Source organism: Geotrypetes seraphini, chromosome 3, assembly GCF_902459505.1.
Source record: "Geotrypetes seraphini chromosome 3, aGeoSer1.1, whole genome shotgun sequence".
Classification (NCBI taxonomy): domain Eukaryota; kingdom Metazoa; phylum Chordata; class Amphibia; order Gymnophiona; family Dermophiidae; genus Geotrypetes; species Geotrypetes seraphini.
In genome coordinates, this window is record NC_047086.1 from 321,711,057 (window position 1) to 321,723,625 (window position 12,569).

The 12,569-nt window shown below is 39.5% G+C and overlaps 1 protein-coding gene across 1 annotated transcript in view; it reads left to right on the forward strand.

The window, feature by feature from the left end:
* The window catches only part of APMAP (adipocyte plasma membrane associated protein), a 64,096-nt gene extending 60,783 nt beyond the window's left edge, over nucleotides 1-3,313 (forward strand). Inside the window, exon 9 of the mRNA XM_033937884.1 lies at nucleotides 1,730-3,313. Coding sequence (XP_033793775.1) covers nucleotides 1,730-1,939 — 210 coding nt within the window. The 3' untranslated portion in view covers nucleotides 1,940-3,313. The remainder of the gene's footprint in view (nucleotides 1-1,729) is intronic.
* Nucleotides 3,314-12,569: the final 9,256 nt, after the last annotated feature.

Below are 12,569 nucleotides of genomic sequence, written 5' to 3' on the forward strand. Positions count from 1 at the left end.
TGAATTAATCTGCATCCTTTTCCAGTAACCCCTAAAGTGTTCTTTGTGATCTAATAAAACTACAAGGGACGGAATTTTAGTACCACTCACTTGCTCTAGTTAAAACAGTTTTGGACTCCTATTGCTCATTATCTTAGGACAGTGGTCTCCTGTGCACAGCCCCCAAAGTCCTCCATTGTAGCCCTCAAATAGTTGGCTGAAATGCTCTTTAAATCCTGTAAATGTGTTAATTTCAATCTTTCTCACTTGGTGTAGTAACTGTAAACAGTCTCTTAAGTTACTCGGATATATCATTTACGGAATTTGTTACTGTTGGCCAGGGTAGATTTAATTTAAATTAAATTGATTTTATCAGAAAGCCTTTATTTAAATCACGGTGTCTACAGAAGGATTTTTGCTCTAAAGAAGAATGTTATTTCTGCAGACACAATTCAGTTTTGAGAAATGCAAAACCAAGAATCTGTGGTGATCTTCTAGATAGAAAAATTGTCCGTGACATTATGAATGGATTAATGAAATTCATTTACCAAAAAATGTAAACATTGCATGAATTTACAGTCTCATGCTACATAATTAAAAACTAATCCTTATTTCATGATGAACAATATATCTTGAATATATATCTTTAGATAGGATTATTTTCTTCAAAAATACATTTTATTTGAAACAATCCTATTTAAATTAAAAAAAAAAAATCATTGATTCTTATCCACCCTGCTGCTGACAATCCAAAATTAAAGTGAGTTTTTAAAATCTACCCTTGAAGTTCTGTAGAATCAGTATTACTTTTAATTGTTGATTGATACCCAGTCTGAACAAGCAGGTGAAGGTAGTTAACCGTGTCGAGCTCTGCGAATGTTGAGATGATGCAGTTTAGTTTAGTTACAAAATTAGTAGTATGTATAAGGGGAGGGTCATTGGGGTGGGCAAGGGGAGGGTCATTGGGGTGGGCAGACTAGATGAGCCATGGCCCTTATCTGCTGTCTATTTCTATGTATGTTTCTAAGCTTGAAATCTTTTGGTAGCCCTGAGTTTTCTCATATTAACACTGTGGCCCTTTTGCAAGAAAAAGGTTGGTGACCGCTATCTGGGGACATGCTCAAAAGGCACGTTGAAGAGTGTTGTCTCCCTGATCATACTTAAGGCACAGAGGGTCACCACCCATCCTGATTTATGAGCCTGCCTCTGTGTGAAATATGCTCTATGGAGAACCCTAAATAGGCATTCTCTTAAATCTGCACTGTACACTAAACTAGGGATTTTGGTGTAGTACATATTTTAAACATAAAGGGGAGTCAAGTTGCATCTAACAAGCATACTCTTAATATAATGGAGGAGGAAGCAAGCTATATTACGTCTTATTAATATCTAGCAGTGCTAGCTCTCCGCTTTAGTTTGGAAGCATTAGTTTTCATTCCTCAGCCAGAGAAAGCATCTGTATTCTAATAAAAGTATACAGCTGAAAAATGCATAATACTTACAGCAGTTCAGTACTACTTTGTAAGAGATGTTGCTGTTTTAAAATTAGGATTGATAGAACTGTTCAGTTTCATCTCACTTATGCATCACCTGCAAAGCATTCTAAATTGTATAAAGTCGTACTTAGGGGTTAGTCATCAAACACATTGGGTAGGATAAGTTGCAATAACACCATATCGGGCAATGTCCAAGTCTGTGAATTATTTTATTAATTAGCAGCAGTCTTAACTTGTTTGTTTCTCCCTTTTAGTTGTTCAGTCAAGAGACCGTGATGAAGCTCGTACCCAAGTACAGCCTGGTTTTGGAACTCAGTGACGATGGAATCTACATGAGAAGTCTCCATGACCCGAATGGAGAAGTGGTGACCTACGTCAGCGAAGCCCACGAGTATGATGGACATCTGTACCTCGGGTCTTTCCGCTCACCATTTTTGTGCAAACTTAAGCTTCAGGATGTGTGATGCTAGGGGGCAGCATAGAGAAACAGCCACTGGAAGGGACTGTATCCGAGGTATGGGACACCAAAGGGCTAAGCATACCCTTCTAGGGCTGGTACGTAGCTCACTTATGGAGGGAACAATTTGGTCTTTTCAGCATGTCATTCTCTTCTGTGAGACATGTCTGCTAACTCAAAAGGTATGGATTGATTTGAGAGCTGTGAGGTGGATGGAAGTGATTTGTTTTTTCCATGCTACTTTAGGCCTTGGTGTGTTTAATGTAAATTTTTAATTTTTTACATTTTTTTGTGATTGTTTATTTGAACATACATACATATAGTTCGACAGAAGAGTCAGAAATGGCCAGTAGAAAAGATGTTCTGAGTAATTTGAAATCTTAAGCCATAGTTTAATGGGCCAACATACAGTTATTTGAATTACATTTTGATCTTTTTTCTTCCATTATATGCCACTACATAAAAAAAAAATATGTTCAAAGGGGTTGAATGTAGTAGCATGCTTTGCTAGATGTAAGTCTATATACTCTCTCTAAAAAAACCAACAAACACTTTTTATCCCAAGCCTACTATATCCTGCATCCAGTCTATCTAACCACATTCACTCTTCCTTTACACCTAAATCCAGTAACCATGCTTTTGGTACAAAATCTATGACCTTTATTCGATGAAAATGGACAGAAGCTTTAATCCATCATAGGTAAAGTACTGTGTTTCACAATCTTATGGCTGGGACCCCATAATTGTGACCAAATAAAATGTGACCCCCGTCAACCCGAAGTGCAGAATAAATGATGCATGTGTGGAGAGCCTAATTACATTTATAAGTTAGTTTATTACTTATTAATATCTAAATAAGTAAGTGAAAAGTGCTCAGATATAGTGTGGTCACTGGCATACTGATATTGCTTAGTATCAGTGTGTCACAGCTTGGTCCTGGAGTACCCCCTTGCCAGTCAGGTTTTCAGGATTATCTACATTGAATAGGCATAAACTTGATTTGCATACACTGCTTCCAGTATATCCAAACTTCTTTCATGTATACTCATTGTGGATATCCTGAAAACCTGACCTGGCAAGGGGATACTCCAAGACCGAGTAGAGAGACACTGGCTTAAGTGCAGTGATGCATATGAAAGTCATCTATCACATAAGTAATGCAGTGAGTGGAGCCAAAATAATATCAATATACAATTAGAAGAAAATTTTTTATACTTAACTTAGAAGGTTAAAACTTTTCCAAGTGTGATGAAAAACTTGCTGCTGAGTGATTTGAGTGATCCACAGAGTAAAAAGTGTGTTTAAAAAAAAAAAGTTCACACACTTAATTTAAATGCAAAACTAATGCCCTTAGCAATTCAGCCTTTAAACTCTAGCTGCCTTTAAATCTTCAGCTGCCCTTTGCACATGACTATGTTTTGCTTATACAGCATTTTCAGGAGGGCACATGTAAAATGCTCAGTGGGGACACTCGCCTGGGATTGCGGTTCTATGGAAGAGCCTGTCTAGATCATGAGCCCCCAAGGCAGATTTTGTGACACTATTTGGAGTCCCAACCTACAGTTTGGGAAGCCTTGCTCTAACTAGTACTGGGCTAGTGAAATGATTGCCCAGCAGGATCCTGCTCCATGGATGGTATCATTAAAGGCGCTCAGTAGCTGCTGCATGCTGTATGGCTTTGCCTTACATTTTGCAACCTTAGGCTGGCCCTAATATGGTAAATAAGAGTAATTTAAGCTGCCCAGGTGTGTCTGGATTGCTAAAATTCCCATAAACAGTCCAGTCCAAACCGCAAGCCAATTGATAGAACAATAGGCTGTCCAATAGTATTTGAGAAAACTTGTTCACCCTTTCTTGAGCCAGTGTGATGCTGCCATGGAAGATGTTTAAAGTGTAATCTGATAGAAACATGTATGTTGTGTTGAGCCAGTGACTTCTACTACTTATTTCTATAGTGCTTACCAGATGCGTGCAGTGCTGTATATTTAGAACAAAGTGCACCTAGGTATAGTGCACAATTTTGTGGATGCAAGATGACAGAAGTATTGTGCATGAGCTAACCCAGAATTGAACAGAAGAGTAACAAAATGACAGTCAGTTAGCTGGGGAAAATCTTACTATTCACTGCTCCCACCAATACTCCTGGACTACAAATAATAATAATAAAAAAAATCTAGCCTGCTATATGTGCCATGCTGGACCAAGTAATAAGTATAGCCCCTCCTACTTTGTTATAAATGTCTCCAGATGTCCTATAACTGATATGCATGCTACTCAGCCGGACCTGATATCCTTCTCTACACCAAGCACTGATTATTAATATTCTAGTCACCCACATCAGCAACTTTGAAGTACACTTCTCCCTCCGTATCCACAGGGGTTAGGGGCAGAGCCGGCCCACGAATATTAAAAAAACGTGAATAATTTTTGGGCCGGTTCTGCCCCTAACCCCCACTTCCCCCTGGCTATTTTAAGCCCTGTAAGCCCCCCCCCCATAAGCCTTACCTGGTAGTCTAGCCTGTTTTGGGGGCAGGAGCGATCTTCCCATGCTCCTGCCCCGTGCAGATCGCTCACAGGAAATGGCTGCCTTATGCTCCCGAGACTACGGGAGCTCAAGGCAGCCATTTCCTATGAGCGATCTGCATGGGGCAGGAGCGTGGGAAGATTGCTCCTGCCCCAGAAACCCGCTAGATCTACTGGTAAGGCTTAAGGGGGGCTTACGGGGCTTAAAATAGCCCCCCCCCCAAAAATTTTGTTTAAAAATCGCAAATAACCGAATCCGCGGATTCGGAGGGAGAAGTGTACCGTAGTTTTACGCATATAATGAACTTGTTATACCATATGTACTCAACTGTAAATCAATCTCGTATATAAGTTGAGAGCAGTGTTGGTACTAAAAATGGCCAAAATTGGTGTGACCCATGTATAAGTCAAAGCCGCACATACAGCCAAATCTGACTCACTCACCCCAACCAACAGGTCTTCATCCATGACACATACAATCAAACCCCTCCTCAGCCAGTATGTCCTTCTCTCTACTTTACTCAAACCCCACCACATAGATCCAGCATGCCGTTTCTGCTCCCCTCCCCTCACACACATGGTATATATTTATTCCTCACTGATAAGTGTCTTGCTCTCTAAACTTACACACACACTTTTCTTTTACAAAATAAAGAGATCAGAACTTCAGTTGTCTCGGCTAAACTTCCTCTTTGCAAAATCTGTTTTGAGTCATAAGCCAATCAAATGGCTTTTAGCTCTCTCCAGAACTCGCAGCTGTTGCCATTGAGATTTCCTTCAGTCATACCCTCCTCTCAATGCGCATGCTCAACCTACTTTCAACCATTTACAGATTTTAAATGATCACTACTCCTGGTATTTATTTTTATCACTCCCCAGTCCCACTTGCACACCTCTTCCAAAGCACTTCTCTTTAATTTGTACAAGCTTACTATGAATAAGAGTTTTTCCCACACCAGGGACATACAGTATATAGCACTGAATCTGCCCTATACAGGCAGACTATATACCCTGTTTTTGTGACGCTAAAAACAGTAAGAGTACTATAGCACAGAAGAGTGTACCTAATTTATGGATGGGATTCTGAAGTTTTTACAAACCATGCCTTCTCCCTGCACGCTATACTTAGTAAAAATGCACAAGATAAGCTAATTGCAAAATTATCATGTTTGTTTTTAAGGCGCTATTCTTTAACTTGAGTTATATGTGTGGGCATGTAATGCGTTTATTTTTACATAGACATCCAATAATCACTATTTATGTGTAAAAATATGGTTTATTGATAGGGCAACGACTTTGACAGAAATTTAAAGAAGGCCCCCTGCTCCTGATTAGAGCTTTTCTCTATTGCAATAATTCTCTCCTTGGGATCATAAGAGTTGCTGACTTCTGGGGCAGGTTTCTGTGAATGAGCATCCCCCCCCCCCTTTTTATTTTTACTCTGTGAAGTATGAGAGGCACCACAATCAAGCCCACATTGGCAGAGAGAGTTACCAGTGGATTAACTGTCAGGGTGTTCCACATATCAATCCAGGAAGACATTCTCCTCCAGCTCCTCTGCCTTTTGGGACGTGCCTGTCACTTATAACCCCCAAAACAGCCTCTTGCTGATGACATTTTAACCACACTATACCAACTCCTGAATTCAAACCCCCAAACTAGCACATAGGAATCCCTGTAAACAAATGTACTTTCATAGAGCACCCCCCCCCCACCTCCTCAACCATCTGAACCGATTCCCTTATGGGATTCTGAATACAGTGTTCTCTCACCCATGCACAATCCCAAATTCCTCCCCTCCCCCCACCTAAAGTGCACTAACTGATTTAGCGCATGTTAAATATTAGGGTGCACTAAATGCTAAAGATGCCCTTTATATTCCTTTGGGTGTCTTGTGATTTAGTTGAAAATGGAGATTGTGCCTCATTGTGGAACAAGGCTGGCCATCTTTATTGCCTGAAACATCAGTACTTCAGCATATAATGTGCAGTAAACATTTTTATTTTATTTTTGTGCTGATGAACTGCTAATTTACAAAAGCAGCAGTTTATAAGCAATTGCATTTTTTATTTATTTTTTTTAATTTTGAGGACCTTTTTGTAGCAGGTGACGAGAAGTCTTGGATTAGATTGAGGATATATTATTGCTTTTAAATTCTAATTAGGTATTTTAAATAATTAACTGATGTGTGTGTGTTGTGAAATCAGAAGCTGTAAACTGCAAAATTAAAACTCGTTAATGATGTGTGTAATGTGCTTTGAATAAGGTTGCTGGTGCTGTCTGGATACATCGGCCGAGTGTGTTCCTGGGCTCTGTTGCATTTTGCTGATCTCACTTGCAGAAAAGAAGGCAAAAGGATGATATAGGAAACATTGTTTACCCTGCCTTCTTTCTCTGTGATATAGTACAAGTTGTAAAGGTTAATGAAGGGCAACCTCCATTCTTCTGCAGCCGAATAATGTTTTTCTTATCCCTTTGGGTTTGATATTATGTATGTTCTAAACTGTCTACAAAAGCAACACCATCGAATGAAATAAAATATAAACAAAATAGGACAGTCTTGTCCAAGAGAATAGTGTGTGGTTTTTTGTTGTTTTAATATTCTACTCTCTCTATTTATGATCTAATGATGCTGGAGGACCTTTCTGAACTTGCACAAAACCGATTTCTTTTTAGAGCCGCAATTCATCAAGTCGCTAGGACTGGAGCACAAGTCAATGGCACCTAACAACAACATTTGTGATCTGCCTGAACCATGCACTAGTTTATCATATGAGCTTATTCCATGTTAGAATAGACTTCAGCTTCCTAGAAGCAAACTCTGGGGCACCATTGTACTGAATCGTAGCTGACGTCACTGCTGCATAGTTCTGTTCTTATTCAGTTGGGTTGATGTTGGCCTAGTTTGTGCAGCATAAGTGAAAATTAAAAGGGGAGAAAGCTTGCCACAGTTCTGGGTATAGTTACCACTGCGGCTATGCAGTATATGTGCTAGTGAGACAATCTCTGCAGCGACACTGACTCTGTCCTAGAGTTGATTTGAGGTTTTAGGTTTTCATAATGGTGGTGGACAGTTGACTCTGACAGCGAGAGAGAGTTGCAGCACTAATTACTTAATATTTTATTTTAACAACTTCATAGATAGTGGAGAGAAACTGATCCAGTGGTTTGTTCATGATTCATGTGTTGTTGCTTGATCCACCTTAAGATTCTACTAAAAGTTGCAAGATCTTGTAGGAAAACTAGGTTCTTCCCTCCCTTTCAGAATCACTCAGCTCTGGAACAACCTTACCTCCCCTCTTAGGAATCTGAGCTCCCTCCAACTCTTCCATAAACATCTGAAAACCTGGTTATTCTCAAAAATGTAACTCCTCCTCCCTCTCTGGTTATTCTAGTCCTCTAAATTTTCTCTTCATTTTGCCTCTTCCCTCCACTGGAGTTCCTTTCTACCCTAACTCTTGTTAACCGTGTCGAGCTTTATGAATGTAGAGATGATGCGGTATACAAACCTAAGGTTTAGATTAGATTAGATCACGTACAGGATGTATATGTCCCTACAAGTGGTCTTTAGGTCCCGTGTTTTGTGGTTGCCATCAGATGGTGCAGACTAGGCTAATGCTTCATTGTCCCACTCAGCATGGCTTGGTGAGTGGTAGGGCTGAGCTGGGAGGTGGCACATCCTCTAAGAAATTTTCACCAGGTGTTGGTAACATTGCTCTTTTGGGCAGAATTCCCTGCCTCAAAATGATGGATTGTGTTTTTATGTACTTCAGCCTTAGTGAAGTACTGCCAGTTTACACCTACTAGAAAAGACAAGTTCAGTAGGCAGCATATATTGATAGAATTAGGGTTTGCCAAGTTTGGAGATGTCAGTTTTAAAAAGCACTAGTTAGAAAAAAAAAAGGATACATTTTCATATGGAAAAATCAAGAGCATATTACACAAAATTTAAAGTTAGCTATTTACCTACCTGGAATTTCTAGGAAATTATGCAAAAACACATAGAGCTCCTTTTACTAAGGTGCGCTAGCGTTTTTAGCGCATGCACAAAATTACAGCACACTAAACTGCACGGTATGCTTGTAGAATAATGCCAGCTAAATGCTGGCGTTAAGGCCCTAACTCATCTTTGTAAAAGGAGCCTATAGATTTGCTAAAATATGGTTAAGTGCTCTGATAACAGTTTTTTAGTGTTTGCACTGTACTGTATATTAATACCTTTTACATAGTAACAGATGGCAGATAAAGACCTGAATGGTCCATCCAGCCTGCCCATTAGTTATACCCATTCTCTTCTTTGATATTTCAGAGTCATAGACTGTAAAGTCCACCTGGTATTGTCTTAGGTTCCAAATGCTGAAATTGCCATCCAAGCTCACTCCAGCATATCTACCATAAAGTCTGGCCAGTAACATCCTCATGTTCCAAGTTACTTGAGCTCCCAAGCCCATCCTACACCAGATCACCACATATGGGACACAGACTGCAAGTCTGTCCAGTACCGGTTTTAGTTCTTTAATTTACATCCTTTGTTTTCTAATTCAAGATTATCTGTTTATCCTACACTTTTTTGAATTCCATCACTGTTTTCATCTCCACCATTTCCCTTGGCAGGGCATTGCAGCCATCTACAACTCTCTCTGTGAAAAATAATTTACTAAGATTGCTCCTGAGTTGTCCTCCCTGCAACCTCAAATTATGCCCTCTAGTTTTACCATTTTCTCTTCTGTGGAATAGATTTGGTTCTATAGTAATACCTTTCAGGTATTTAAATGTTTGTATCATATCTCCCCTGTGTCTTGTCTCATCCAAACTTTACAGATTTAGGTCATGTGGTCTCTTCTCATACTTCTTTTGGTTTAAACCCCTTACCATTTTCATCGCCTTACGCCAGCTGCCGCTGGCTGCATTGCAGGCCTTAGACCCCCTCATTGTGCATCTTTGGTGTATGGGGAGGGGCCTAAGGCCCTGATTGGCTCATGCTTCAAGCCCCTCCCCTGGGGCAGGTTCTTAGGGGGAGGAGCCTTAGCTGCTCCCCTTTTTAGCTGGGATACAGAGAGCCTAAGGGAGTCCCCAATTGACTCAGACGCCTAAGCCCCTACCCAAGGTGAGGGGCTTCAGGCATGAGCCTATCAGGGCCTTATGCCCCTCTCCATGCATCAGACAATGCACAGGGAGGGGCCTAAGATCTGCATTGCAGACAGCGGTAGAGGAACGGGAGTGGGCATTCCTCCTGCCATATTTAATAGTGCAGCGGGTGACGTCTGGTGGCAGGAGGGGAGTGGGTATCCCTCATGCCATAAGTTTGGCAGATCTCTAAATGTACTCTAACCATACATAGAAACCGGTATGGAGTGTTTTCAAAAAGCTTCAATAGAGTATGAGTATACCTCAGCTCCACCACTCCACCGCTGTGCTAGCTCTTGACTGCGGAGAGATTATGTGGCACTTCATCATTGGCCGCTCATAATCATTTTAAACCTACTATTGCTATTTTTTCAAATTTTTTTATGTATATGTTTTTTTTGTGTATTTTCTTATGCATGTCTATAAAAACTTCTTAGCTATAAAGCTCAACTGTGCTTAGTTGTACTTAGCTTGTATTGCATAGCTAAATCCAACCAACGCCACCCCGGCGTTGGCTGGATTTAGCTATGCAATACAAGCTAAGTACAACTAAGCACAGTTGAGCTTTATAGCTAAGAAGTTTTTATAGACATGCATAAGAAAATACACAAAAAAACATATACATAAAAAAATTTGAAAAAATAGCAATAGTAGGTTTAAAATGATTATGAGCGGCCAATGATGAAGTGCCACATAAATCTCTCCGCAGTCAAGAGCTAGCACAGCGGTGGAGTGGTGGGGCTGAGGCATACTCATACTCTATTGAAGCTTTTTGAAAACACTCCATACCGGTTTCTATGTATGGTTAGAGTATGTTTAGAGATCTGATCCCGGTAAATTAATATAAGAAAATATAGCCATTGTCTTAGAGGCTATAAGTTTGGCAGAGGCATTTTCTTTTATTCTGGAAGAAGGGAGGGCTTTTCAAATTTTTTTTTTTTTTTTAATTGGGCATTTAAAAAAAATTAATAAATCAGCAAGTCTACAGCAGTCGGATTTTAGGATCGTAAAACCTGATGCAAAATAGCTAAGCAAATGTTAGTGAATCAATTGCTTGGCTATTTTGCATGGGGTTTTACAAATTTGCATGGTGGCTCAGAAAATGGGCGAGCGAGGGCAAAAACACGCACTGGGCCATTTTGTGAATTGGGTCGGTTAGCAGTGATTGTCGCTAAACTTGTAAAAACAAATTTAGTGAATCAGGGCCAATGTGTAGCCTCCAAGCCCATGCCTCAAATTTATACACACCGATTTATTAAAGCTAAAACCTTTGTGTAAAAACCCATGTCTAAAGTCAGAATGAATCAGGTGTATTCTAACACACTAATTTTAAGAATGGCCATATCCCATTTTCAGATCCATGCATTAGAATTTACATCTACCACTTTTTAAGCATATTTTATAAAGCTGTGTATAAGTTCTAATTAATGCCAATAATTGCTTATTAATGGACAATTATTGGCACTCATTGGCTCATTAAACAATCTGTGCAAACAATTTGGTCACCTAGCCAAATTTGTGTACACAACTTTAAGCACCATGTATAGAGGGCAGGGAATATGTGCAAAAATGCTGGAAGAGTAGCCTAATGGTTAGTGCAATGACCTGAGAACATGAGGAACTGGTTGGCTCAGTCACAAGGTGTAGTCACTTAATTCTCCATCATCCCAGGTACAAAAGTACCTGCATAATATTATATAGTAAGAGGGGGGGGGGGGGCTTGGACTGCTGCAGATGCAGTCTTGGATGGGGGTGTCTACACCCCTCTCCTCCTCTGCTGCATGCACCCCTTCAATGCCCGCCTCCCTACCTTTAGCTATTCACTGGTAAGCAGCAGCTCCAGCCCCCATGTTCCCCTCTGATGTTACTTCCAGGTCCCATGACTAGGAAGTGACATTTGGGAGAGCTGATGCTGTCAGCAAGTTAGAGATGTTGCTTGTGCCGGGGAGCTAAACAGGTATTTTTTTTTTTTTTTTTGGGGGGGGAACCTTCCACCCTCACCATACCACTGATTGTACTACAGAAAGGCAATATATCAGATCCATAACACTTTACCCTCTGAGTTTGTACAAATACTGCATATTTTATATCCAGACTTCATCCCAGGAACATACAGATCAACAAACATGGGTAAAAGAGAAGTAGCTGCCTAGTGGTTAGGGCTCAACAAATCCCTACCCTCTTCCTGCTTTCAAAAACTAGAAAGTAATTGAATATCTTTCACTCATCCTAATTCCCTTAGTAGCAATTCCTTTACCTAGGTACACGGCCTGTGACTCACTATCTCAGAAGAACAGGAGATGGTTACTTCCTAAAACCTGGGAAATGACAAACAGCAAAGGAAGACTCTGGTGATATAACTTGACAGGACCGTGTTTTGGCCCCAACAGGGCCTGCCTCAGGAGTCTGAACAAATACATATAAGATCATATATTAAAAAAAACAACTGCATATAAAATATATAAAAATAATGCATATGAACATATATAATAAAGCAATATGAAAATTTAAATTTATGTAACTCATATCATCTATAAAACATAAGTGTAAATGCAATGAGACTTTTTGAAAAATGAATAGTGATTATTATATATATATATATATATATATGTATATGTATAAATAATAAATTCCTTCCCTGGTATAACAAAGAATGTGTGTGTAAATAATAAATGAACTAAATGTGAAAGAACATATTTAAAATATTAAAAATGACATACATAATGAACTGCCTAGAATACTGAATTGCAAAATGACTAAACACACTATCTATATACCATCAAGATTCTCACTGGCATAATATGAAAAAAACTCCAACCCAGTAATGAATTGCATATTGAAGACAACATCCAACTTAAACAGAATATCTTTAACCTAACAAACTGATATGTTAAATCTGTAAATAATGTGAGATCAATTGTAATGAATTACAGTATATAAACAATATTCATGTTTATATAATTCATTAGTTATAATTTCACTTCATA